Source organism: Mesoplodon mirus (genome assembly GCF_964341445.2).
Source record: "Mesoplodon mirus genome assembly, chromosome: 5".
Classification (NCBI taxonomy): Eukaryota; Metazoa; Chordata; class Mammalia; order Artiodactyla; family Ziphiidae; genus Mesoplodon; species Mesoplodon mirus.
This window is the reverse complement of record NC_138980.1, coordinates 39,213,168-39,240,563: the sequence shown is the minus strand read 5'-3', so window position 1 is coordinate 39,240,563 and position 27,396 is coordinate 39,213,168. Positions and strand designations below refer to the sequence as shown.

The following is a 27,396-nucleotide window of genomic DNA, read 5'->3' as shown; positions in this document are numbered from 1 at the left end:
ACTCCTGTCCTGAGGTTTGGCATATGAGCCTAGAGAGAGATCAGATGGGGAGTGGGGTGTCCAACTCCAATATGTACGAGGTAAGACTCACGATGGGTTCTCGTAAAGTCCCCAACTCTTGAAGATTAAGCTGTTTGTAATAACTTATCAAGAAAGCCTTGTAACAATCCTTGAAAGACCCGTAAAATCCACTCTAGTGAATTTTAGATAATGGCATTGGAAAAATAAAATCCCCCTACCCTTGTTAATCCTGGAACACACCAATCATTTGCAGTGGACATTCATTCAAGAGGCCTGAGCACTTGTGGGGGAAGTGATCCATGAGTGGGGAGATGCCCAGGAAGAGGAAACTTCAGCTGTTCATTTCCCACCTATTGTAGAAAGCTGAGCTAGGGCAAGGTGGGCTCAGATACTAAGATAGACCTGGGGAAGCTGCATTCTGAGATAGATCAGGCTCAGCTCAGGTCCTGAAACCAAGTCCTGGGGCAGAGCAGAGATACACCCCTGAGGTCTTAAGATACTCCGTGGTTGACCCTGAGACACACTAGGGTCAAGCCCAAGCCCTGGATGGACAAAGACTGAACTTGGGTTTGGGGATAGACCAAAGATAAACCTGGTCCTAGGAGACCTAGGAGCCCAGGAATGAATCCAAGTGCTGGGTGAGTCAGGGCTACAGTATGAGTTTGAGAGAGACAAGGCCAAACCCTGGTCCTGGGATAGACAAGAGATGAACCTGAGTCCTGAGATGGTCCAGTGCTGAACCCATATCCTTAGAGAGACCAGAGCAGAGCTTATGAAGATACAGACAGAAAATGGGCTTCTCTTGGGAAAGCTGGGGAGAGCAGGCTTGCCCTTGGGAGATCTCCCAACCTGTTGAGCCACTTTACTCTAACTGTTGAGTACCTCTTTGATTAATGTCCATTGTCAATGACACGGCATGTCCCAGGAGTAATGAGGGGAAGTGAATTTTATTTGCCGATGCCAGGTCATCCTAAGACCCAGGTCGGAGCCAGCTCAGGCCCATAGGCCCAGAAACATGCTCGGCAGAGCTGACAGCTTGGGAATGTCCAGGGTAGCCAAGCCTCCCCTCCCTCCATGTTGTTTGTTTGTTTGTTTTCGTTTTGGGCTTTTTTTTTTTCTTTTTTTTTTTTGCGGTACGCGGGCGTCTCACTGCTGTGGCCTCTCCCATTGCGGAGCACAGGCTCCGGACGCACAGGCTCAGCAGCCATGGCTCACGGGCCCAGCCGCTCCGCGGCATGTGGGATCTTCCTGGACTGGGACACGAACCCGTGTCCCCTGCATCGGCAGGCGGACTCTCAACCACTGCGCCACCAGGGAAGCCCTGTTTTGTTTTTGTTTTTCGGGGTTTTTTGGTCATGCCACACATCTTGCAGGATCTTAGTTCCCTGACCAGTGATCAAACCTGGGCCCTGGTAGTGAAACCACTGGAGTCGTAACCACTGAACAGCCAGGGAATTCCCCTCCTTCCGTATTGACTGTGACCACTCTGATGGAGACTAGAGTGATGCTTACACTTCACACAGGCTCATCACGCACAGGGGCTCATGCTTCCACACTGCAGCAGGTACACACAGCACACAAACCCATGCAAGTGCCTCAAACACACAGCAACACGCTTTGCATAAATACGCACATTGATACAGCTGCCGTATACAAATCCTCACACACACACACATACACAGAGGCACAGACCGCATCACAGATACACTGCCAGCCAGCCAAGGCAGTGCATTCAGACATAGCCTCCCACACCACAGTCATAACACTTTCATATTTACGACAGTGGCACTACTCTAGGGGATGCGGTGTTCTCTGAGAACAGTGCCCCCAGGAGTTGTGCATGCAGTGCCTCGCCATTCACATTCACTTTTTCTTACCCACCTGCAGAGTCTTGCACAGACTTACTCAGTCCCTGTTTTATACAGTGATATGTGCAGTTGCATCCAGTTGCTGATGCTTTCACACTTAAGCCTGTACATGGCTACACACTCACGTGTGTTCTTGGCCACACGGACACAGACGTGCCACTCGTCCATCTCACGTACTCTCAGGCTCTGTGCTAGTCAGCGTAGGCGAGGCTGTGCTGCATAACACACAGTCCCCAAGTCTCAGCGGATTAGCATGACCAAATGAGCGATTGCTCATGCTACATGAGGGCTGGCAGGGATCTCTGCCTTGTGTGGCCAGCCACTGGAGGCTTCTCATCAACACACACTTCCGCAATTCCTGAGGCAAGAATGTGGCAAATCACGCGCTGGCTGTTAGAGCTCTTAGCCGGAGGTCACTTCCACTCACATAGCGTTGGCTAAAGGAAGTCCCAGGGCCACATTGGGGAAGTACAGTCCTATCATGTGTCCAAGAGAGAACTGGAAATTGTGTGAACAGTTCTATCAGCTGCCACAGTCTCTTACACATTCGAACAGTTAGACACTCACAGAGGCAGACCCACACATGCACATTTTATTTCTTCCCATGTGGACTAGTCTTTGGCACCTGTTCTCCTCCATGGGACGAGGCAGGAGGCCACACATGCCCTGCCCATAGTTTGCCTCCAGAGCTCCATTGTTTCATGGCACATCTGAGGGATCTCCTGCTTCCTCCTGAGCTGCAGGGTCTCAGGGCAACAAGTTTCCAAGCCTGTGCTATAGTCAGAGCTGAGAAAACAGCATACATACCTTCTCTTCCCCCCGGCGAAGAAGAATAGTAGGCATTGGCGGATCTCCGTATTGGCCGAGAAACTTCCCCATCTTGCCAACTGCAGCTTGGAAGAGGAACACCGAGGGGAGAAGGCGATTCCAGAGAGGCCCCAGTCCTCTCCATCCACGTGTCCTCCCGTCACCACCAGGACCCTCTCCTTCCCCTCTCATGGCCCGCCCCACTCCTCCTCTGACTACTTAAATATTCCAAGGTAGGAAACTCATGAATATTTATAAGGGCCTGGCAGTGAGGGAGATTAAAAAAAAAATTGGAATCTATGAACCAGGATCCATCTATAAATAACAGGTCCGTGGCTGGCGGGGCTCTTCCCTCACCCACCACATTCCTTCGACTTCAGCTCCAGCCCCATCCAAACCTCCCAGAGCTACCCCTCCTCACTCCCCCCAACTCCACACACAGCTTGGCTGTGGATACATAAATCCCCATCGTCCAGTGCACTGTCACACACACAGACGCGCACACACACACACACACACACACACACACATTCCCACACAGCTGAGCACACATTCGCACCTGCCTGGGATCTAGCCCACTGCCTCCTTTCCACACACAGACATGCACTTGCAAAATCGGCCTGAACACGTCCAGGCAGCCTCCTCCTGTGTCCACATTCAGACAGATACAGGCATTTAGGCTCAGACCCGCACACACAGCGCAGAGTCTCACACAATCTCATACACCCAAAGAGATGCTTGTGGACCACTCCCTGACCCACAAGCCAATCATGGCATTTCCCCTCAGTGGGCCTCGATGTCCTTATCTGTGTAGGGGGACACTCAGAGTCCCTGCCTCACAGGGAGTTGTGAGAAATTTTAATTTTTAAAATTAAATTAATTTATTTATTTTTGGCTGCATTGGGTCTTTGTTGCTGCACGCGGGCTTTCTCTATTTGCATCTAGCTGGGGCTACCCATCGTTGAGGTGCGCAGGCTTCTCATTGCGGTGGCTTCTCTTGTTGCAGGGCACGGGCTCTAGGCACTGGGCTTCAGTAGTTGTGGTGCATGGGCTCAGTAATTGTTGCACACGGGCTTAGTTGCTCCGTGGCATGTGGGATCTTCCCAGACCAGGGATCAAACCCGTATCCCCTGCATTGGCAGGCAGATTCTTAACCACTGCACCACCAGGGAAGTCCCGGGAGTTGTGAGAATTTTTTAAAGTAAAAAATGGATACCTGTTGTGTTCAAGGTACTATTCTAGGTACTGGTGAAACAGCAGTGAACAAAAACAGGTGAAGATCCCTGCCTGACATTCTAGAGGGGAACAAAAAATTAATGCATAAATGATGTAGTGTGTTGGAAGCTGATAAAGCAAAGAAGGCAACGGGTGGTGCTGAGACATTCGTAGTTCTGACTGGAGGAGGAGGGGTGTCAAGGAGGCCTCTTGAAACAATGGCATTAAATAAAGGAGTTGGAAGGACATTCCAGGCAGGGGGAATAACGGGTGCAAAACCTCATATAGAAGTGTGCTCTGGGTGTTGTAGGAACAGAGGAGGGCTGTGTGGCTGGAGCAGTGAGTGAGGGGGAGCATGGAGGAGGCGAGGGCAGGGAGGGGACGGGGACAGACTGTGCAGAGCCTTGTGGGCTGCAGGAGGACTTTGGCTTTTACGAGTGAGGTGGGAGTCATAGAGGCTTCTGAGCAGAGGAAGAATATGATCTGACTTGTGCTCACAGGCGCCCTCTGGCTGCTGCAGGGGGAACACACTGTGGGCGGTGAGGGTGGGATCCAGGGTACCAGGGCAGAGACGACTGCACCAGGGAGACGCCCGTCCAGAGCGAGAAAAGTGCATAGATTCCGACTGTAAAGAGGTAAGAGAAAGAGACAGTTAAAGCTGTCTCCAAATGAATGCATTTAAAGGATTCATTCTTTATTTCCAGAAATGTTTATTGAGCACCTACTGGGTGCCAGGCACCGTTCTGGCTTGAGGACACAGCAATGAGCAAAGCAGTAAACATCCCTTGGATGCTGCCCTTGGAATGCTGACAACATCACGGGGCAGACAGAGGAAGCAAGATAAATTTTAATGTAGGGTCAAGGGGCGGTACATTTTATGCAATAAAACGCAGCAGAGCGGCGAGCCTTGGGGAGTGATAGGGGCTGCACATTGCAGGTTGGGTGGACTGGGCAGAGCTGGGGATACATTCTGACACGAGCGCTGTTATCAGGAGTGGATGATAGATGGCGTATGTAGGTGGAAATGACAGAACCTGGTGCCTGGGTGTGAAGATGAGCTTTGAAGGGACACCCACATAAATACCCTCTTCTGTTGAATGTTCATTGTTTCCCCCCATCTTAGGTTGGGTTCCTGAGAAGCAGAACCCAAGACAGGGATTTGGAACACATGACTAATTGTGAGTGGAGGGTAAGGGAAGTGGGACGAGGGAAGGGGACTCGGGCACATTCCAGGCTTGGCCTGATCCACAGGGGTGGGGGGAGCTCTGGAACATACATTGTACCGCAGAGGGGTGGGCTTTTGGACCCCTGCATCAATCAATCATTGGCTGTTCCTGGGGGTGGGAGATGCCTCCGAGGCATCTCCAGTGTGTGGTAGCTCCCCAGAGCCAAGGGCAGGTCTCCAGAGAAGGTCACCAGTGCTAGCTGTGAGCCTCCACTCTCAGCAGCTGTGGGGTGTGTGTGCCCCATTATAAGAAGATCTAGGCAGAGCCCCAAGAGCATTGCCTACACCCCCAGGCTCCAACAAAGAGGGTCATGGGAGCACCAGGCACTTATGCCAATCACAGCGCAGATGTCTGACACCAGAACCTGTTCTCAGCTCTCTCAGGATGAAAATCAGGCCAACTTGGCAGTGGGGCTCCCCTTACACAGCTGAGATCCTTTCCGGATTCATTAACTGCTGGAGATTCAGCTCCCCGCTGCCCAGACTTGCCTGGGAATTGCAGAAGGGAGCTGTGAGGAAGAGATGCAGCCCTGAAACAGATCCGAGTAGCTCATTTCATTCTTCCATGGTCCTGTAGGAAGGCACTGCCATCATGCCCATTTCACAGATGTGGAAATGGATGCACAGAGAAGTTAAATCACTTGCCAAGGTCACACAGCTAGAAACCAGAGGAGCCAGGATTTGAACTCAAGTCGTTAGGATCTGGGGTCTATATGCTTCTGAGCTACATTCAACTGCCTTAGACCCCACACCCCCTTCAAAACCCAAAGCCCCTGTATCCACCCTGAGAGGAGTGGGAAGAAGGGAGGAAACCCTGAGAGAATAGAACAGAGAATATGTGAAGGGTGGGGGAGAAAGAGGTCACCTGGAGAACTTGGAGTGGCATGAGGCACTCATTCATTCATTCATTTGTTCGTTCATTGATTTACTCGTTCATGTCCTGGTGATGCCTGCCTACTCTGTCCAGCATGTGCTGGTGTCGGGGCCGCAGTGGGAAAGAGCACCCAACTGTGCCCTTTTGGAGCTCAAGGTCTGATAGGGCACGCAGACACTGATCCAGGCAAGAAAATGTATCAGATATAATGACCTTGTAAGAGGGAAGGGGTAGGGACTTTGGAGACACACACACAGGGGATTCTGACCAGTCTGAAGGGATGGGGGAGGCTTTTCAGAGGTGGTAATGTTTACTCTGAACCCTGAAGGATGCAGAGAGTTTGGACAGCCCTGGGGTAGTTGGCAGGAGGATGGCAGAGTAAACACCAGCATCTCTACAATGCCACAGAACTGGGTTTGTAATTCTAGCTCCACTATTTAATATACAGAGCAAGCAGCACCACCTCAGGGTTTAAAAAATATTGTACAAATACTTATTGAACACCTACTATGTGCTAAGTGCTGTTCTAGGCATTGGGAACATGGTAGTGACCAAGATATAAGGTCCTTGTATTTGTACACTTCTCCTACACTACCCCAGCCAACAAATGTATATAGTATGATTTCTTCCATGACAAGTACTAGGCAGGGAGATGGGGACTGAGAAGATCTTCTTTAAGGAGGTAATCAAGGAAGGCTTCTTGAGGAGGTGACTTTTAAACTTAAGTGACTTTTTTTTCTTTTTTCTTTTCTTTCTTTCTTTCTTCTTCTTTTGGCCATGCTGCATGGCTTTCGGGATCCTAGTTCCCTGACCAGGGATCGAACCTGGGCCCCTGCAGTGAAAACGCCAAGTCCTAACCACTGGACCACCAGGGAATTCCCATAAACTTAGGTGACTCTTAACTATGCATAAGAAGGATCCAGCATTATCACTGTTCCTTCAAAGACTTATTATTGTGAGGCATGAAATGGGACAGTTGACTGAAACAGATCCTCCCTAAGTGTGTAGCTTCGTAATTAAGACAACTTTAGAGAGAGGCAGGCTGGGCCCTGAGTCCTGTGGGCTGGTCATTTACATGGTGTCCCTCAGATTCATTCCTTGCCCTCCCCTTGTTTTTGGTATCAGAGGGGGGTTGACCCCCTGAAAACTACATTTCCCAGGTTCCCTTGCTCACTGGCTTCCTGTTAGATTTGGCCAGTGGGAAGCCGTGGTGGCAGTTGGAGGCGGGAGGAAGAGAGAAGTCAGGGGATTTCTCCCCTTGTTTATTTGCTGCAGGCAGTGGCCTTGTTGTCCCCTCCTTGGGTCCAGCTCCACTAACCCCCTTTGCCCTGCCACCCTGCAGCAGGTTTTTTTTGTTTTTTGTTTTTGTCACGACGCGTGGCATGTGGGATCTTAGTTCCCCAATGAGGGATGGAACCCGTGCCCCCTGAAGTGGAAGCACAGAGTCTTAAGCACTGGACCACCAGGGAAGTTCCTAACCCTGCAGCTTCTTACAGTTGCTATTCTTTTGATCACTTCACCTTCCGCACCTACCCCATCCAGCCCTTCTGGCTCCTCGGCACCACACTCCCCATATTAAATTCCCTCCATGGAACCATCTAGCATGGCTTCTGTCCCTCAACAGACTGATGGCATGGTAGGCTCTGCCCCTTGCCTTTCCTCCCTGACTTCAGCTTAGGACACCCCCTACATCCCACAACTGTCTGGAGGTGATCCTATCAGGAGCTGACCTTCCACAGTTCTTACTACGTATGGTTTGAAGCTCTATGTGCTCAGGCACTCATTTACCTCCACCACAATCCTAAGAGGTGGGTGCTGCTGTTAGCCCTGTTGTTTTGTTTGTTTGTTTTGTCTTCGTTGCTGCGCACAGGCTTTCTCTAGTTGTGGCAAGTGGGGGCTACTCTTCGTTGTGGTGCGAGGGCTTCTCATTGTGGTGGCTTCTCTTGTCGCAGAGCACGGGCTCTAGGTGTGCGGGCTTCAGTAGTTGTGGCATGCAGGCTCAGTAGTTGTGACGTGCGGGCTCTAGAGCGCAGGCTCAGTAGTTGTGGCACATGGGCTTAGTTGCTCCGCGGCATGTGGGATCTTCCCGGACCAGGGATCGAACCCGTGTCCCCTGACTTGGCAGGCGGATTCTTATCCACTGCGCCACCAGGGAAGTCCCAGCCCTGTTTTATATATGGGAAACCGAGACACAGTGAGGTTCAAGTCACTTGCCCAAGGTCACATGGCTGGGAGGTGGCCCTAGGAAGTCCCTCACGCACGCACATGCCTGCATAGTGCCTGGCACACGGACGGCACTCGGCAAGGCTGGTGATAATGATAATCATTACATGTGGAGCTGGTCTCTGGTGAGTGCCAAGACTGGAGGTGATGCTGAAACTCCACCTTGGACCAGTGCAGGAGCCGGCAGTCACAATGCATGCTGACTTAAGGTCCTGCTGGGACCCATGACCTGGTAGAACAATCCTCGGGCTCCTGCTGGCTCCTGTCCCAGCCCTGGAGGAGAGGGGGCAAAGGGCCTCTCTACAGCAGCTTTGGCTGAGAGCAGCTGCTCTGTGCTGAGCCAGGATCAATTTCCCTTCGAGTGGACCATTCACACTAACAAAGGACTCCAGTGACCCAGGTGGCCATCACTGCCTCCTGCCCTCCGAGCAGAGGATGTGCCTCTCGGCCGGAGCTGTTTTGCTTTGAGATCCATTTCTTTGAAAGCTCTGGAAAACTTCAAAGGATGGGCCGAGTTAGCCCCCCAGTGTGCTCACCTGAATCTTGCTGGTGGATTTCTCTGCCTCTCTGTCTTGCTCTAACCAGCCCACCCTCAATGATCTTCCTGACCAGATCTTTTCTCTGCTCACACATGGTTATGGGCTGAACGATGTCCCCCCCACACCCCACCCCACAAATTCATAAGTTGAAGTCCGCACCCTCAGGACCTCAGAATATGACTGTACAGTTAAGTCCCCTCTATACAAATGAGTTCTGTTCTGAGATCATGTTTGTAAGTCCAACAAAGTTAGCCTCGGTACCCAACTAACACAATCGGCTATATGGTACTGTACTGTAATAGGTGTATAATACTTTTCACACAAATAATACATAAAAAACAAACACGAAAAATAAAGAAAACTTTTTTTTTTTTTTTTTTTTTTTTTTTTGTGGTACGCGGGCCTCTCACTGTTGTGGCCTCTCCTGTTGCGGAGCACAGGCTCCGGACACGCAGGCTCAGCGGCCATGGCTCACTGGCCCAGCCGCTCCGCGGCATGTGGGATCTTCCCAGACTGGGGCACGAACCCGTGTCCCCTGCATCAGCAGGCGGACTCTCAACCACTGCGCCACCAGGGAAGCCCAAGGAAACATTTTTAATCGTACAGTACAGTACCTTGAAAAGTACAGTACAGTACCAGCTACATCACCACTGCTTTTACGCTTGCTTCCGGACATCCTGGGCTTGACATCCTGGGGGGATGCCCAGAGGAGCCACCAGTGTCAGGAGAGGAACATTGCCACCGTGAAACCATTGCTTGGCAGGAAGGGAACCAGGGGATTCAATACCCCAGACTCTTTCCTCTGCCTGCCCCCCACCCCAGTCTCTCGTGGTCACACTCACTGGCCAGACGTCGCTGGAAGCTGGAGGGCGGGGGCTTCTGGGAGGTGGAGGCTGCAGGGGTCAGCCTCCTGGAGCACAGAGCCGATGGAGAAGCGGGGAGAGAGGACCTGGAGGGGCAAACAAAATACCCAGCTCATCTCCTGGCCTCCCGATTTGAGCTTCAACTTGTGCACCATCTTCTCCCTACTGGAGTAGAATCTTTGCAAGAACAGGGATATTTGCGTATCTTGTTTGCTACTGTGTCTCCAGTACCTGGCACAGAGTAGGTGCTCAGTCATCAGTATTTGTGGGATGCCTTCGCCCATGCTGTTCCCTTTGCCTGGAACCCTTGTAACCAGGCTCTGTAGCCATCCTCTGCTCTTGTGCTCGCTCCATCATGGCTTTGTCACGCTGTTTTCTAATCCCCTCTTTGTCTTTCAAATATCTTAGCTCCCTTAACCCTCAGAACACAAGCATTGTCATCACTCTTCTCCGCTTTGAGGAAATTGAGGCACAGAGAGAGTAACTCGCCCAAGGTAACTCAGAGCCAGGATTTAAATGCAGACTGTCTGAGCCCCAGATACTGGGCTGCCTTTTTGGATTCCCTGTCAGCATCTATTTGCCTTTTTTTTTTTTTTGGCTGCACTGCACAGCTTGCGGGATCTTAGTTCCCCGACCAGGGATTGAACCCTGATCCTGGCAGTGAAAGCACCGAGTTCTAATCACTGGGCCACCAGGGAATTCCCTCTATTTGCTTATTTTCATGCCATAATCAATTTTCTTGCACTCACGTGTATATTACCTTGCCGATGTTAAGCTATTCGAATACACTAACAACAACCTCAACGGCATCAGTTCTATTCTTAGCTCCATATCACTGGTGGGGAAACAGAGGCCCAGGGTGGCTAAGTCACTCACCCAAGGTCACACAGCACAGCTGAGATTGGAACCCAGGCGACCTGGCTCCAGATTCGGTGCCCTAAATGACCGTGCTCTGTCGCCTCACCTTGGCTGGGGGAATTGAATGCCCGTCTTTGAAATCCTGAATGTGAGTCCAAGGTGTAGCCAAATGATAAAAGGTTTGGACCCCAAATTAACTTGCCACCCCCAGCGGCGCACACAGAGCCCACGAAAGTCAGTTTTCAGGCAGTGCTGATGCCTGGCTGTCCCTGTGAGTTATTAGCCAGCAGATCGGGTGTTCCCTGTCACCTCCTGGCCACACTGTCCAGCCTTCAAGGCCTCCCTCCCTCCATCCCCCGCCTGGGAGCCTCAGAGCAAACACCTCCATTTTGTGCAGGGGCGTCCCTGGCTCCCGGCGTGAGATTCCTGAGGCAGCCAAAGAAGGTCAGCTTCCCCCGTGACGACCTTTTCCGTGCACCGATGGATTGATTTCAGAAGTCCAACTCCAGCCAATGTGCCCATCCCCTACCGCAGGCACTGATGGCTGCAAATTTATGCCCAAGCCAGAAATTGAATTCCTATAGGTCGAGAGAATTGTCAGAAAAGCTCACCCGGGCTCATTTTTACTTCTGACAAACGTCAGGAGAGAGATTAAACCTGGGCTGGTGTCTTCCAGCAGCAGGGACTGTGGTGGCGGGGAAATGACCTTGACGTGGGTATTTTTCTTACATTCCCTGGCTTCACCTTGGCCTCCCAGAGCTGACAAATAAAAAGCAACCAGACCCACAGGCCTGTGTGGTTAAAGGGAATTCCCATTTCTGACCAGCTAATGTTAAAGAGGGGCAAGCTCTGTGTACCCAAAGGCAAGTCTCTTGGTCCCTGTGGCAAATATTGAGCCATACAGAGGGATGGGAAATAAAGCTTCTAATTCATCTCCATCACGTGACAGCCAGGCCACTTCCTGCCCCAGGTCCTGAGGCCAATTCAGTCTCGGCAACTCTGCAAGGTTCTAATTAATCTTCCCTGTGCTATGACAGAGAGGACATAAAAATGTGGATAACGGGGTGGGACTTCCCTGGTGGTCCAGTGGTTAAGACTCCGCATTTCTACTGAAGGGGTTGCAGGTTCGATCCCAGGTCAGGGAACTAAGATCCCACATGCCGCACAGCGAGGCCAAAAGATTTGTTTTTAAACGTGGATAATTCTGTAGCCCCTCACCCCCACTCTGCCGCCTGCCCGAAGGCCGGGAAGGAAGAAACAGAAATCAAATAATAGCTCTGGGAAGGAAGAATCCCCGTCTTGCTAGAAAATATCTCTCTCACTTGCCTTGAAAAATGAGACGTCTGATGCAAATGTAGCTGCTTCCCTTTGGTACAAAAGCCCCTAAATATTAAAGAAATGAATCCTTGATGTCTACAAAGAAAGGATCAAAAATGAAACTTTCTGAAAGGAGAAGAGCTTTTATTTCGCTGTGAACTTTTCTAGATCTGGCCTCTGGCAGGGATGCCTGCAGAACATGGAGTGCGGGAGGATAAAGAAATAAATGACTGCCATTCTTGTATTCATTCATTCATTCATCATTCAGGAAGTGTCTGTGAAGCAGCTACTGCATACCAGGCATTGGGCTGTGAGCCAGGGAAACCTCAGGGAGAAATTAGGACCTGCTTCCCGCCCTTCAAAGCTGGTGGGGCATTCTACAAAGTCTCTGACCAGTAGTCCTCAAAACTGCCAAGGTCATGAAAAGCAAGGAAAGATGAAGAAACTATTACAGACCAGAGGAGATCAAGGAGATGTGACAACTAAATGCAATGTGGAATCCTAGATGGGATTCTGGATCAGAAAAGACATGAGTGGAAAAACTGGAGGAATCCCAATAAAGTCTGGAGTTTAGTAAGAGTGATGAACCAATGCTGGTTTCTTAGTTGTGACAAATGTGCCATGGATATGTAAGATGTTAACAACAAGGGAAATCGGGTGAGGGGCGTATGGAAGCTCTCTGTCCTGTCTTTACAATTTTCCTGTAAATCTAAAATCCTTCTGGGACTTCCCTGGTGGTCCAGTGGTTAGGACTCCACGCTTCCACTGCAAGGGACACGGGTTCAGTTGCTGGTCGGGGAACTAAGATCCTGCGTGCCCCGCAGCTTAGTGAAAAAATAAAATTAAAAATGATCCATTAAAAAAAATAAAAATTAGGGGCTTCCCTGGTGGCGCAGTGGTTGAGAGTCCGCCGGCCGATGCAGAGAACATGGGTTCGTGCCCCAGTCCAGGAAGATCCCACATGCCGCGGGGCGGCTGAGCCCATGAGCCATGGCTGCTGGGCCTGCATGTCTGGGGCCTGTGCTCTGCAACGGGCGAGGCCACAACAGTGAGAGGCCCACGTACTGCAAAAATAAATAAATAAATAAATAAATAAATAAATAAATAAAAATTAAAAAGATAAAAAATAAAATACTTCCAATATAAAAAGTTTATTTAAAAAAAAGTTAGCAGGGGACGTGGAACAGTTCTAGAACAGTGCTGGTTCCGTGAATTGATATAAAAGCTCCCCCTGACAGGGCAGTCATAATGTACCAGGCACCGTGACTGACTCTTGACATGTACCAATTCATCATTTTCACAAGAACCCTGTGAAGCCTGGCCGTTATTATCCCAACTTTTAGATGAGGAAATGGAGAGGTTAAGAAAGCCACAGAGGGGTTAAGCTACTTGCCCAAGGTCACACAGGAAGGAGTAGATCAGAATTTGGACTGAAGCAGCCTGTGTGATAAGATCTACAGCTGGCTGTTCATGCACAGTATTTACTGAGCAGTTACTATACCCTTCAGAGGCTGACTAGAGAAACAACTCTTCTAGGGCTTTCGGGGATTTTAGTTCAGGGGATTGGTTACAAAGATGATGGAAGAGATGAAAAACTAAACAGAGATGGAAACGAAACCCAGAGATTAGCAACAGCTGAGAGCATTTATTCCCCTAGGACGGGTGGTTGTGGGGTGGTGGATAGAAGAGGTGGTATAAACAGAGCCCAGGCCTGGGATTCCCAGTGGGAGCTGAAGCCACGGAACCAATGCTGGAGCACAGGAGGCAGAGAAAGCAGGGAAATACCGCTGCTTCTCCCCTGGTCCTGCCCTCATATCCTCCACGAGTGCCTCCCATTGGCTGAACCTTTCTGAAAGCAAAGGAGTGTGAGAGCTGTAGTTCCCAACCGTATGCAGCAGAGCAGGGGAAGGAAAGGATGAAAATTCAGCCATCAGGCAGCTTACACTTCAGTGTGTGTGCGCATATGGGGGGACCAGGCAGGAAGGGGAAGGGATGGTTTTGGTTCCCATTTTACAAATGAAAGAGGCAAAGGGATCTGCTTAGAAACTCACAAAGAGGAAGTGGCAGATCCAGGATTTGGACGTGTATTATGGGTTCGACCTCGTAGGGTTCTTCTGAGGATTGGTGAGAAACGAGCTGCAAAGCCCTTAGAATAGAGCCTGGCTTACAGGATATGCTCCATAAATGTTAGTTGTTATTGATGAGAAGGAGGATAATTATTATTATTACAACTACTGTCATTGTTACGATGCTAAAGGACTTTCCTTTGCATAGAACTGCTGTATCCCACTGTCAGGACTCTGTGTGTGTATGGGTGTGTGTGTGAGGGGGTGCGGAATGGGGACCATTTAAGGGAGGGGTCCATCCTGGAACCAGAACACCCCACTCTGCTGAGACCTGAGCAGATTTTCCCCATGTGAAGGAGGAGAGGGAGAGTGTCCTAAGCAAAGAACACAGCACGGACAAAGATGCAAAGGCAGAAAGGGGAACTGAAACAGCTGTATGTGGGTGAAGACAAGTAAGCGGTGAGGCTGAGAATTCAGCCGTACCCAAGTGGGCAGGACTGGTGAGTGCGTCCAGGTGGCATTTGGGCTTCATACTGAGGGCACTGGGGGCCATGGGGGGGTGACTCTTAGTAAACTTATTTATTTTTGGCTGCTTTGGTTCTTCGTTGCTGTGCGCTGCTTTCTCTAGTTGCGGCGAGCAGAGGCTACTCTTCCTTGCAGTGAGCGGGCTTCTCATTGCGGTGGCTTCTCTTGTTGCGGAACACGGGCTCTAGGCGCACGGGCTTCAGTAGTTGCAGTGTGTGAGCTCAGTAGTTGTGGTGCACAGGCTTAGTTGCTCTGCGGCATGTGGGATCTTCCCAGACCAGGGCTCGAACCCGTGTCCCCTGCATTGGCGGGCGGATTCTTAACCACTGCGCCACCAGGGAAGCCCGGGGGTGACACTTTGAAAGCTGGCTCTGGCTTCTCTGGGGAGAATGGATCAGTGGATGCAAGGCTTGAAGCCAAGCTTCCATGGAGAGAGTCTTCTCCCATGAACATAGCGGCTAAGAGTGAGGACTTGAGAGTCTCACAGGCTGGGGTCCAAATTCCAGCTCAGACACTTGCTCTGTGAGTTTGGGCAACTAACTTTCCTCTCTCTGCCTCAGTTTTTCCATCCGTAAAAATGGAGCTAATGTTAGTACATACCTCATTGGGAGAGGGGAGGCTACAAGGATTTAAAATTTGTAAAGCAGCTTAGAAGAGCATCTTAGTTCATTCAGGCTGCTATAACAAAAATACTGTAGACGGGGTGGCTTAAAAAATAACATTTATTTCTCACAGTTCTGGAGGCTGGGAAGTCCAAGATCAAGGTGCTGGCAGATTCAGTGCCCGGTGAGAACCAGATTCCTTTTTCATAGACGATGTCTTTTTGCTGTGTTCTCACGTGGCAGAAGGGTTCAGGGAGCTCCCTGGGGTGTCTTATAAGGGCACTAATCCGACTCCCAAAGACCCCACCCCAAAATACCATCACATTGGGGATTAGTTTTCAACATATGAATTCTGGGGAGACAGAAACAGTCTATAGCAAAGAGCACTCTATAAGTGTTAAATAAAATAAAAAACCAGGGCTTCCCTGGTGGCACAGTGGTTGAGAGTCCACCTGCCGATGCAGGGGACACGGGTTCGTGCCCCGGTCTGGGAAGATCCCACATGCCGCGGAGCGGCTGGGCTCGTGAGCCATGGCCGCTGAGCCTGCGTGTTCAGAGCCTGTGCTCCGCAACGGGAGAGGCCACAGCAGTGAGAGGCCTGCGTACGGCAGAAAAAAAAATTAAAAAATAAAAATAAAAACCAGTAGGAGAGGCTTCTCATGGCTTTTAATCCCATCTCTCTGCTGAGGGCACCCAAATATGTATCTCTAGCCAAACCCTCTCTCCTCTCCCTCCTCTACTTGATATTTCCACTTGGAGGTGGTCACAAGCAGCATAAATGGAACATGCCTTCAGGCTGGACTCTTGATTTTCATCCCGCCTCTAATTTTCCTCCCTGCCCCACTCCACATGGGCTCCTCCTCCAGCCTTTTTCAGCTCAGTAAATGGTATCCCCCATCCATGCACTCCATTGCTTGGGCCCCGAAAGTTGGACTCATCCTCAACTCCCCTCTTTCCCTTCCGCCCCACATCTAGTCCCTCAAATCCGGTGGGCTCTGCCTTTATATTTATTTATTTATTTAGCTGTGCCGTGAGGCATATGGGATCTTAGTTCCCCAACCAAGGATCAAACCTGTGCCCCCTGCAGTGGCAGCGCGGAGTCTTAACCACTGGACCACCAGGGAAGTACCGGGCTCTGCCTTTAAAACATAGGAATCTACCCATTTGCTGTCCCCATTCCATCTACCCTGGTGCAAGCCCTCATCATGGCTCACCTGGATGACTGTGGGGGTGAACAGCATGTTCAAAGGCCCTGGGGTGATAAAGAGCTCAGAAGTCATTGGGAATCTGAATGTAGGCTGGTGAGATTCAGGAGACTCGAGTGAGGGTTTCTTTCTTCCCTGAGGGGTCTCCTCAAATGGGGTGTTATTGAGTGCTGGGGACGGGCAGGAACTTGTCCTTTCTCAAAGCAAACTGGTCTGATGACTGGAGTGGCCTTCGTGTTGTAGCCTGGATGCAGACCTCTGTCCATCAGCCCTACCCTTAGGGCTGTCTGTGGGCATCCACGGTGTTTCCGACAGTCTGGGCCACACTGCAAGGGAATGGACTGCGTTTGTAAATTCTTGCACAAGGCAAGCCTCCTCCAGGGAGAAGGACCCCAGGGAGGGCAGTCAGTCAAATTCAGGGGCCTGTGTCTCTTCCCATCTTTCCCAAGGGAGTCTATTTCATTCATTTTGGTCCACGTTGGCACTGTAATGGCAGAGCCTAAGACATCCGGGAATGTATGTCTGGACCGGGGCCCAAGGGACAATGGGGGTCTTCTGCCATGGCTTGGCTGGCTTCAGAGGGTGAGAGGTGGTGTATGCCAGCCTGAATAGCCTCTCAGGGCAAGATGGCTTATCTGCATTGGAAGGGAACGAATGAATAAATGAATCGGGAATTCCCTGGCGGTCCAGGTGTTGGGACTCAGTGCTTTCCCTGCCGAGGGCTTGGATTCAATCCCTGGTGGGGGAACTAGGATCCTGCAAGCCACAGGGTGTGGCCAAAAAAAAAGAATGCATGAATGAATGAACTCACAGTCGCCCCCCCTCATCCCATCCCAGCCCCTCCCCCGGCCACGGACTCTCACAGGCCAAGCCCCAGCTGCTCAGACTGAGGGAGGCTCTGGTTCTCCATCTCGGCACCGGTGGTGAGCTGATGTCTTCTTTAAAGCCTGTCAAGCTTATCACTCAGCGGGGATTTGCCCAATACTGTTAGGTGTAACAGGAGCAGCCTGCTATTATCTCAAGCCCTCCAAAGGGACTCAGGCCCCGTCATGGCTGAGGCGTGGCAGATAGGTATGTCCCTGATCATTCATCACGCCTTTCTGCCGTCCCTGCAGTCTGAGGGAAGCCGCCGCCGGCCTCTGTGCCTGTCTCAGATGATCTGCAACTTGATCTCAGACAGTCCCTCCCTGGGACAGACGGAAACCGATTTGATGGTGGAGGGGAAATGCATGGTGAATCCGTGATGGGCTGTTTGCCCATCAGCATCTACTTATTCAACAAACATTCACCATGCAGGCCTGGGGGATTCAGCAATGAGCAAAGCAGACAGAACTCCCCTTTCCCATGCTTTTTCCCGTCCGGGGGGCGGAAGCAGGCTTTGAGCCAGTGGTCACACCCAAGAGGTCCCAATGGCCATTGTGATCAGGGCTTGAAGGAGAACAGGGGAGGTGCAGCATGGTGGTGTAGACTGTGGAGCCATGTGGCCTGTGTTCAAATCCCAGCTCCACCACTTATAGACTGTGAAGCTCTGGGCAAGAGATTTGAGCCCTCTCTCCCCTAGTTTTCTTCACCTCTCAAAGGTGGATAATGACAGTGCCTGCTTCCTAGTGCCATGGTGAGAACTCCATCAGTTAAAGCATGCAAAGTGCTTAGAACAAGGCTTGACATACAGTAAGAAATACAAGTATTAGGGGAAAAAAGCACAGGATGCATTGAGAAGTGGGTAACATGGGCAAGGGACAGTGGAGGCTGCTTTTGCAAGAGACATTTATGCTTGAGCCCTAGAAATGGGGAAGAGTTAGCCCAGCCATGAGATGGGGCAAGAGTTTTGATGGCAGAGGGACCAGCCAGTGCAAAGACCTGAAGGTGGGAAAAAGCATGGTGTGTTCCAGGAAGAGGAGGATGCCTAGAGGATGGGCCACAGAGAACACGGCCGTGTGAGCCTTGGGGTTTCATTGTTGTTTTTTGTTGTTGTTCTTTGGTTTTGTTTTGTTTTGTTTTGGCTGGACCGCATGGCACGTGGGATCTTAGTTCCCCTACGGGATTGAACCCGCGCCCCATGCAGTGGAAGTGCGGAGTCTTAACCACTGGATCGCCAGGGAAGTCCCATGAGCTTTGTTGATTGCCTGTTACACTGAAACAGGACTCCCCTCCACCAAATTACATCAGGGAGATGTAACTAGGACCAGAAACTGAACTGGCCGAGTCACGTGGCGAGCAGGATGGAGCAACGTCTATGTCTGTCTTTGGTAGGACTCGACACCCTGTCTCTCCCTGTCTCTCTTTCTCTCTCTCACTGCCATCCGGCTGTGACTTCTCATCATCTTGCATTCTCAGCCCCAAATCCAATGGACTTTCACCCATTCTTCCAGATCATCTCAGTTCAGTGCCCGCATCAAATTCAAACCATTTTGACTTCAGGAAGTTATGAAATTGGCTTTAGAGCATCATGAGGATTATAATAATAACAATAGCAAACGCTTCTGTAGCACTTACTACATGCTGATGACTGTTCTAATTGCTCACAAGTATAGTATTTTTTTTTTTTTTTTGGCCACGCCATGCAGCATGCAGGATCTTAATTCCCCACCCAGGGATTGAACCCGTGCCCCCTGCATTGGGAACGTGGAATCTTAACCACTTGACCACCAGGGAAGTCCCCTCTCACATGTATAGTATTGACTCGTTCAAGCTTCCCAGCAACGCTGTGAGGTGGGTATAAATTATCGTGTCCAATTTACAGATGAGGACAAGGAGACACAGGGAGGTTAAACAACTCACACAGCAAGTGAGTGGCCAAGCCAGGACATCAACCCAGGCAGCCTGACCCTCAGACCCTGCTCTTAACCGCCTGGCTCTACTCTAGCAGCTGAGTAGGAAGAAGGAACATCCAGAAGAAACGAGTCATTTCCATTGTAAGGATGTTGTCTGGAAAGATGCTGGTGACATCACACGGACTCCTTTTTGGGAGGACCGTGGGAGAGATCCTTGCCTGTTCTTGGTACTAAAAATAGTTAAGTTTTCTCCTGAGCATCTGGTGTGTTTTTGTTTCAGGACACTGGGAGCCGCATAAATGACCAGCTTTCCCTTTTTGAGTTGGCGGCTAAGGAGCTTGAAGCCAAATTTATGGCCCAACCATATGCTGGTTGTTCAAGTTTTTAAGGGATGGGTTTTTCTTAGCCTCACTTCTGGCTCTATGTCCCCACTTTTTCTCTCTCTTCCTTGCAAAAAAAACCCCCAAACCCCCCACAAAACTTTAAACGGACTGAAAAAGAACTTCACAAGAACAATACGTGTTTATTGTAGAAAACTTAGAAGGTAAATTTGAAGATGGGGATAAAAATCCCTGCTAGTCTCTGATTTTAATGGCTGCATAGTATTCCCTGCTGTAGAGTTTTAAAATCAATGCCCCTACTGGCAAACGACTGGAGGGGAAAAAATTCCAGTTGTCCAATTTTAGACAGCAGTTTAATGAGCATTCTTGTAGCAATTGAGTGCTTGTCACATGATTTCCTTGGGCTAAATTCTTAGACTCAGATTGGCTGCGTTAAATACAAATGCAGAGGGCTTCCCTGGTGGCGCAGTGGTTGAGAGTCCGCCTGCCGATGCAGGGGACACGGGTTCGTGCCCCAGTTCGGGAAGATCCCACATGCTGCGGAGCGGCTGGGCCCGTGAGCCATGGCCGCTGAGCCTGCGCGTCCGGAGCCTGTGCTCCGCAAAGGGAGAGTCCACAGCAGGGAGAGGCCCGCATACAGCAAAAAAAAAAAAAAAAAAAAAAAAAATACAAATGCAGAAACCTTAAGGCTTCAGCTCTGGATTGGCAGACCGCCCTCCAGAAATATCTAATTCCTGCTCTCCTATTTAACTGGAGCTATCGTGTGGTATTTTACATATCCTTGTAAACCACTTGCAGTTCTCTCTGGAACAAGGCAGCCAACAAATAAATATACGAGCCCCAAGCCACTTCTGCTTCCTGATTAAATTATTCCGCCTCAAATGCAATAATATCCTTGACTTATTAAGAGGCAGCTGCTTGCTCTGTTCCTGTTTGCTAATCCCCAATAGCCAGTGCTCAATGGTTGGCTGCCCCTGGGATCCTGTAGCAATCCCTCGGCCCCCGGAAGAACCAAGAATTGTTTTCTGAACCAAGACGTAGGTGACGGAGCTGTAGGCTGAGCTGATGATCCCGGACGCGAGAGCTAGAAAAACTTCTCCTGCGTGTCCTGTACTCAGTCGATCCTGGACCTGTTACAGAGACTGCTGCTTAATCGGGGCAGCAGCCTGGGTGAAAGCATTTGAAAAATCCCAGCCACTATGGAGAACAGTATGGAGGTTCCTTAAAAAACTACAAAGAGAACTACCATATGACCCAGCCATCCCACTACTGGGCATACACCCTGAGAAAACCATAATTCAAAAAGAGTCATGTACCAAAATGTTCATTGCAGCTCTATGTACAATAGCCAGGACATGGAAGCAACCTAAGTGTCCACTGACAGATGAATGGATAAAGAAGATGTGGCACATATATACAATGGAATATTACTCAGCCATAAAAAGAAACGAAATTGAGTTATTTGTAGTGAGGTGGATGGACCTAGAGTCTGTCATACAGAGTGAAGTAACTCAGAAAGAGAAAGACAGATACCGTATGCTAACACATATATATGGAATCTAAGAAAAAAAGAAAAAAAGGTCATGAAGAATCTAGGGGCAGGACAGGAATAAAGACACAGGCCTACTAGAGAATGGACTTGAGGACACGGGGAGGAGGAACGGTAAGCTGTGACAAAGTGAGAGAGTGGCATGGACATATATACATGTGAGGTGAGACAGGCCACCAGATCAGAAGTGTCTGTACTGGGAGAGCTCCGCGGCTCTCACACCTGCTGTTATAAACATTTCCCTTAGTTATAGGCGTTCTCTATCCCTAGGACTGTGACCTCTGAGAATTTGTGACTTTGGTTTGAAGATAAACCCAGTCTGGGAGAGCTGGCCTTTGGACTGTCAAACACGGAGCCTTCCAGGACATTCCAGTAGGTTCCCAAGGACATGAATTGACTGTGTATTTGAACTTGAACCCGATGGGTGAAACTCAGGCTCTTTGCCGTGCTGAGATCTGGCAGCCAAACCCCGAGCGTTTAATTACGCTGCTGCAGAGAACACTCCAGCGAGGTGCGTCCAACGCAGACAATTATTTTAGGAAAGCCGTGGAGGCCTTCTCTCTGCGCCACTTAAATCTTGCTTCTCTTTTACAATTCAATATTTCGTGTGTTGAGAGAAAATGGCTTGCTTGCTTCAAAGGACACGCTACAGAATGTAGGAAGGGGATGTTAATTATGTTGAACCGGGCTGCTTTGTCTCTGCACAAATGAGAATCTTCGGGGGGTTCTATCCAAATTGCTTGGGGATCAGAGCCAGGGGAGCACAGATGGAGATGTTTGGACTCAAGTTCATGGTTTTGGTTTTTTTGTCTTTGTTTTTTGAGAACTGTATTTGTCATGAAAAAAGGTGAAGCTAGTTCTGCATTCTCCTAGAACCAAAGGTGAACGCATTCCTGAATCACTTTTTTTTTTTTAATTTTTATCTTATACTGGAGTTTAGTTGATTTACAATGTGGTGTTAGTTTCAGGTGTACAGCAAAGTGATTCAGTTATACATATACATATATCTATTCTTTTTCAGATTCCTTTCCCATACAGGTTATTATAGAGTATTGAATAGAGTTCCCTGTGGTATACAGTCAGATCTTATCGATGATCTATTTTATATAGAGTAGTGTGTGTATGTTAATCCCAACCTCCTAAGTTATCCCTCCCGCTCTGGGTCACCCTTTTTGTCTTAGGCCATCCTTCTTGGTTTTGGTCAGGCTTCTTCAAGAGCAGAGCTGGATGAGAGGAGCTGAGTGCAAATACTTAGCGGGGATGCGGTCCCAGGAGGAACCAGTGGCGAAAGGGAGGTGGGAAGTGAAGGAAACCCAGGCAGGGCAATCTAATGGTGCCACTGTGGGCACCTGGACCACAGATCCCCATGGGATCCTCTGGGAAACTGCAGGCAGCAGGCACCCCAGAGTTCTCCCACTGGAGAGGCGAGAGGGCTGGTATTTATCACGAACTCCGTGGAGACTTCCGGGTGGGAGGTGCTTCTGCCTGCCCAGTGCAAAGGCGGGGGTGGGCTCGGACCACCCGAGGAAGCCCTTGGCAGTGGGGGATCCTGGGCGCTCTGCAGTAAGGCTGGAGTGTGGGCTCCACCTGGACCATGCCTGCGTGCAAGGGAGCCTGGGAAGGTGAGTGACTTCATTCCTCCGCCGGGGAAACATGGACTTGTAAAGAGGGGGTTCCCTCAACCTCCGAAGTGTGTACATAAGGCTCAAAGAATGACTAATTACAATAGTTTCAGGTGGCGTCTATGAATGGTTTATTTATTTATTTTTCTTATAAATTAGCAGACGAGTCAAGCTCATCTGTACAGTGATATCACTTGCTCACATTCCAATAAGCTAAAAAAAAAAGGCTTTATTGAGTGGGAGAGAAAAAGGTGGGCTAACAGCTGGAGTCTCTGGGATCGCTCATAACTCACAGCCTGGCTTATCTCTGCTACAGCTCATGGGAACAGCCTCTGCAGGGTGATAAGTAGTGGCTGTGCAAATGATCCATGATGGTGAAGCTTTGTTTCTCTGAAAAACACTTGGGGTTTTATCAGACTTTCTTCCCTGTCTTAGGAATGCATTCTGGATAGGACCAGCATCTTCTACTTCCCATCTCCTCGGTTTCCACCCATCATGGCTTGTCTGGACTCTTGCAGTCACCTCTGCTCTGGTTTCCCACCCTTGTCACCTCACACCCACAGTCTGTTCCCCCCACAGCAGCCAGGGGGCGCTTGTGAACACCTGAGTCAGGTCCTGTCCATCCTCTGCACAGAACCCTCCTTGGCTCCTGCCTCACTCAGAGCAAAAATCAGTGTCCTCCCCATGGTCCACAAGGCCCTGCACATGCTGTCCTGTCCCATCCCTGTCCTCATCTCCCCCACCCCCCGCACAATCTCTCCCTCGGTGACTCTGTTCTAGCTGAACTAGCCTCGTCCATGTTTCCCAAGCATACCAGGCATGGTCCGGCCTCAGGGCCTTTGCACTTGCTGTTCTCTCTGCCTGGAACATCTTTCCCCAGATATTCTCATGGCTCCTCCCTCACCTCCTTCAGGTCTTTACTCAAATGACATCTTCTCATTAAGCCCTTCCCAGGGCCCCTAAAATTGCAATCCCTAACCACCCCCCAACCCTAGCATCCTCCATCATTTCTTCCCTGCTTTACTTCTCTCTATGACACTCATCACCCTTTAAATACTTGGTGTTAAGTTATTTGTTTATTTCTGTTGCTCTCCACTTTAATGTAACTCCTAGAGGAGCTTTTGTGTTTGTGTTTTGTTTACTATGTTTTCAATATCCAGAACAGAGCCTGACACACAGTAGGAGTTTAACAAATATTTGTTGAACATATGAGACCACCATGCCCTGATTAAAAACAAAAAGACTGGGACTTGTGACTGACTCCAGTACGTTCTGGGGAAGCTCAAGGGGGCCTGATCTGGGGGCCCAACATGTCCCATCCAGTGAGGATTCAATGCTTTTTGAACAATGTTTCTCCAATCCGTCCAGATATTGGTCAGAATTTGTGTGCCAGAAGTGTCCCTTCCTCTCTTCCCTTCTCCTGGCTCACTCATCACTCAAGTTCAACTTACATGTCCCTTCCCTGGGGCACCTCCTCTGAGACCCTCAGCCTGGGAGGGTCTGTTACTCTCCGTACTTTCTTTATAGCATTCACTGCAGCATATAGTTCTAGAAGTAATGGCAGAATTCCCTAGTTCATGTCTGTCTCCTCCACATCTATGGGCAGCAATCGATATGCTTTCTTCGTCTCTCTCTTCCTAGACCCTATCCCAGACCCATGCCTGGCATAGAATAGGCACTCACTAGATATTTTCTAATAATTTTGGAAAAATATGGCTCTGATGAACATGAGCCATAGGACACACGCATCCCTTAAAAACTTGAACGACCAGCATCAGTTCCCTGATGAACATGAGCATTTCAGAAGTTCTGATAAGTCCTGCATTAAAGAAACTCGTTTCAGGAATTCCCTGGTGGCCCAGTGGTTGGGGCTCTGTGCTTTCACTGCTGAAGGCCCGGGTTTGATCCCTGATTGGGGAACTAAGAGCCCTCAAGCCATGCAGCGTGGCCAAAAAAAAAAAAAGAAAAAAAGAAAGAAACTCGTTTCACTCAGCAATGCACAAACATATTTGACTTCGGAGTACCCTCTTCCCAGCATGCCTGGTAAGATTGCCAGGGTTCCAAGGAGCATGGTTTGGAAAGCACAGCCATAATTGATCCCTGAATTATCTGAGCAGCATCAACTGACTTGAAGTTTAGTTTAGGAGGAGTCTAAAAGTGATGCCTTCTAGTCAAGGGCTTGGAGGTCTCTGTGAGGAGTCTGTCACCCTTTGGCCATCACCCTGCCTCTTCTCAGGAACAGGGGTTGGTGGAAGGGGGAATGACAATAGTAGAGTTGTGCTTAGTGGCCCCCAAGATATATCCAGAACCCGTCTGTCACTGTGGGTTGAGAAGCAGAGAGGAAGGTTCAGGTTTGAGGGTCGGTAGGAGTCTGGGTCTATGTTCTAATGGTGGTTATGGAGGCATTGTTGCATGCGTGTGCTTTTGAGAGAATGAATTCCCCTCTTTGGAAGGGCTCAAATCCCACAATTCTTTGCCATGTTCCTTCACCCCTCATACCTCAGTCTTATCATCTGTAAAATGGGGCTCCCGGAGGAGGGATTGAGATCACACACGTCTGGCACTTAGCACATGGTCTGGCACATTCCAAGGGTCCAGCAAAAGACCTCTGTCATCTCTCCGGGGCCCCCTTTCTCTCCCAGGAGTGATGGGGTGATTCCCCCATTGGGTTCCCACTCTCTGACCCTGACCTCCCCACAGACCCTCTTCCAAAGCCCAGAGGAAGGCTGGCAGCTGTACACCTCGGCCCAGGCTCCTGACGGAAAATGCATCTGCACGGCCGTGATCCCCGCGCAGAGCACCTGCTCCCGCGATGGCCGGAGCCGGGAACTGCGGCAGCTGATGGAGAAGGTAAGAACCTTCCAGGTTCCCTTGTGAAAAATCTCCCAGTTCCCACCCTGCCCTCTGCCCCCATCCAGGTCAGCCGGGGCCAGATCTAGCCATGCAGATTATTCAGAGCTGGTGGATGACCTGGCTCCCCTCCAGGTGGATATTTCGGTCAATATCTGTTCAGTGCTTTCTTTGGAGGAGAAGCTGAGCGCTGTATGGGGACGGGGAAGGAGAACCCCAGTGGCAGCATCTGAGTCTTCGGTGCGTGAGCTCTGGCCCCACCACGCACTCAGCCAGACTCACCTGCTAAGAAGGGTCTCGCCCTCCATCCCAAGAGACTTACATAAAGATGCCTTCCCCTTCTGACTGTGGTTGATATAAACTGGTCCCCATTCAATACATTCCCAAGGGTATTTCGGTGCCCTTTAGAGGCCGACTGCTGTCCCTTGCCACTACCCAGCTGAACTGCCCATTAGTCACCTCTGATGTCGGTGTTGAAAGTGACTAGCAACTTCCCACCGCCATCCTGTAGAGGAGGAAGCTGAGGACAGAAGACATCCTTGTTGGCACCGGAGTCTTCCATCCATTAACTCTGTAGGATCCTGCCCTGCCCATGACACTGGAACTGCTTTCCCCAACAGTGCAGAATGGCCATGTGGTGTCCCCTGATTGTTGACGATGACCGTAAAAATGTTTTGTGGCGTCCAGGATGGGTATCAGGCTCTTGGCTTCCTGAGAACTTCCAAGTGTCACGTGAACAAGGGTTCAGGAAATTCTGTGTATTTCAACAATCATCCAGTGTTGCCTGTGAGTTCACCTTGGCCGGGAGGAACTCAACTTAGCCAAGTGGAGGTGGGAGCTAGGGGGCCCTCAGTCTGGATTAGGAGAGGTCAGAGCAAGGGGAATTTCAGTTCCCTCATTTAGCCTAAAGGAATTTATTGAGCATCTAGTATTTACTGAGCATTCAGCTGTGGACAAGCCAGACACTGGGTCTGCCTCTGAGGATCCCACCTAAAGGAGACAGATGAATCAGAATGTTCCAGGTAGTAGTCATAGCTGGAAAGAAAATAACCACGTAAGGGGGAGAGGGTGAGTGGCTGCTTAAGGCAGGGTTATCAGGGAAGGCCACTCTGAGGAGGTGATGCTGGAGTTGAGACATGAAGGATGAGGCGCAGCCAGCGGCGAAGACAAAGGGTACAGCACTCCAGGTAGGGAGATCAGCAAGTGCAAAGGCCCTGAGGACGGAAGAAGCTTCAAATCTATGTGAGCGAAGTTGGGCTGGTGGTTGCAGTGGATGAACACGGCGCGTAGGCAGGCAAAGGGGCAGGACCAGCTCGCAGGGTCTGCAGGGGAAGGTGATCCAATCTTCCTTTTGAAAAACTCCCTCTCGGGACTTCCCCAGTGGTCCAGTGGTTAAGACTCCGTGCTTCCACTGCAAGGGGCCTGGGTTCGATCCCTGGTTGGGGAACTAAGATCCCACACGCCTCGCAGTGTGGCCAAAAAAAAACAAAAAGAAGAAAAAAGAAAAAACTCTGTCTGCTCTGTGGAGACTTGACCGATGGGGATGAGAGTGGAGGCAGGGAGAACAGGGAGGTGGTGGTGGCCAGACTAGTAGCCAATGGATGGATTGGGCATGCCATTGGGAGGTCAGGTTGCTGATAAGGTTGGGAGGAGAAGGTTGGTTGGGTGTTTGGCCTCTGGCCCCGCCAGGTCTTGTCTGTGGCATCCCGGGGACGGGGACAGGAGTGTGGCTCTCCCTAACCCTCCCAGTTCCTAGGTTCAGAACGTCTCCCAGTCCATGGAGGTCCTTGAGTTGCGGACGTACCGTGACCTCCAGTACGTGCGAAGCATGGAGACCCTCATGCGGAGCCTGGATGCGAGGCTCCGGGCGGCCGACGGGTCCCTCTCAGCCAAGAGCTTCCAGGTGGGTCCTTCTGGGTTCAGGTCAGAGGTCAAGAGAAGCATTGGGATTGGTGCCCATTAGTTCCCAGAGTGGGGGTCACATCTGGGAAGGACTGAGTGTTGGCTGGCCCAGATCTAGGGTCCAGTGTGGGCTGAATGTCAAGGGCCAGG

General features: G+C 50.2%; 1 protein-coding gene across 1 annotated transcript in view; it reads left to right on the top strand.

The window, feature by feature from the left end:
• OLFM2 (olfactomedin 2) overlaps positions 1-27,396 on the top strand; it is a 63,728-nt gene that overhangs the window by 33,144 nt on the left and 3,188 nt on the right. The window contains exons 2-3 of the mRNA XM_082621989.1: positions 25,195-25,344; positions 27,101-27,247. Of these exons, the coding sequence (XP_082478115.1) occupies positions 25,195-25,344; positions 27,101-27,247 (297 nt within the window). The remainder of the gene's footprint in view (positions 1-25,194; positions 25,345-27,100; positions 27,248-27,396) is intronic.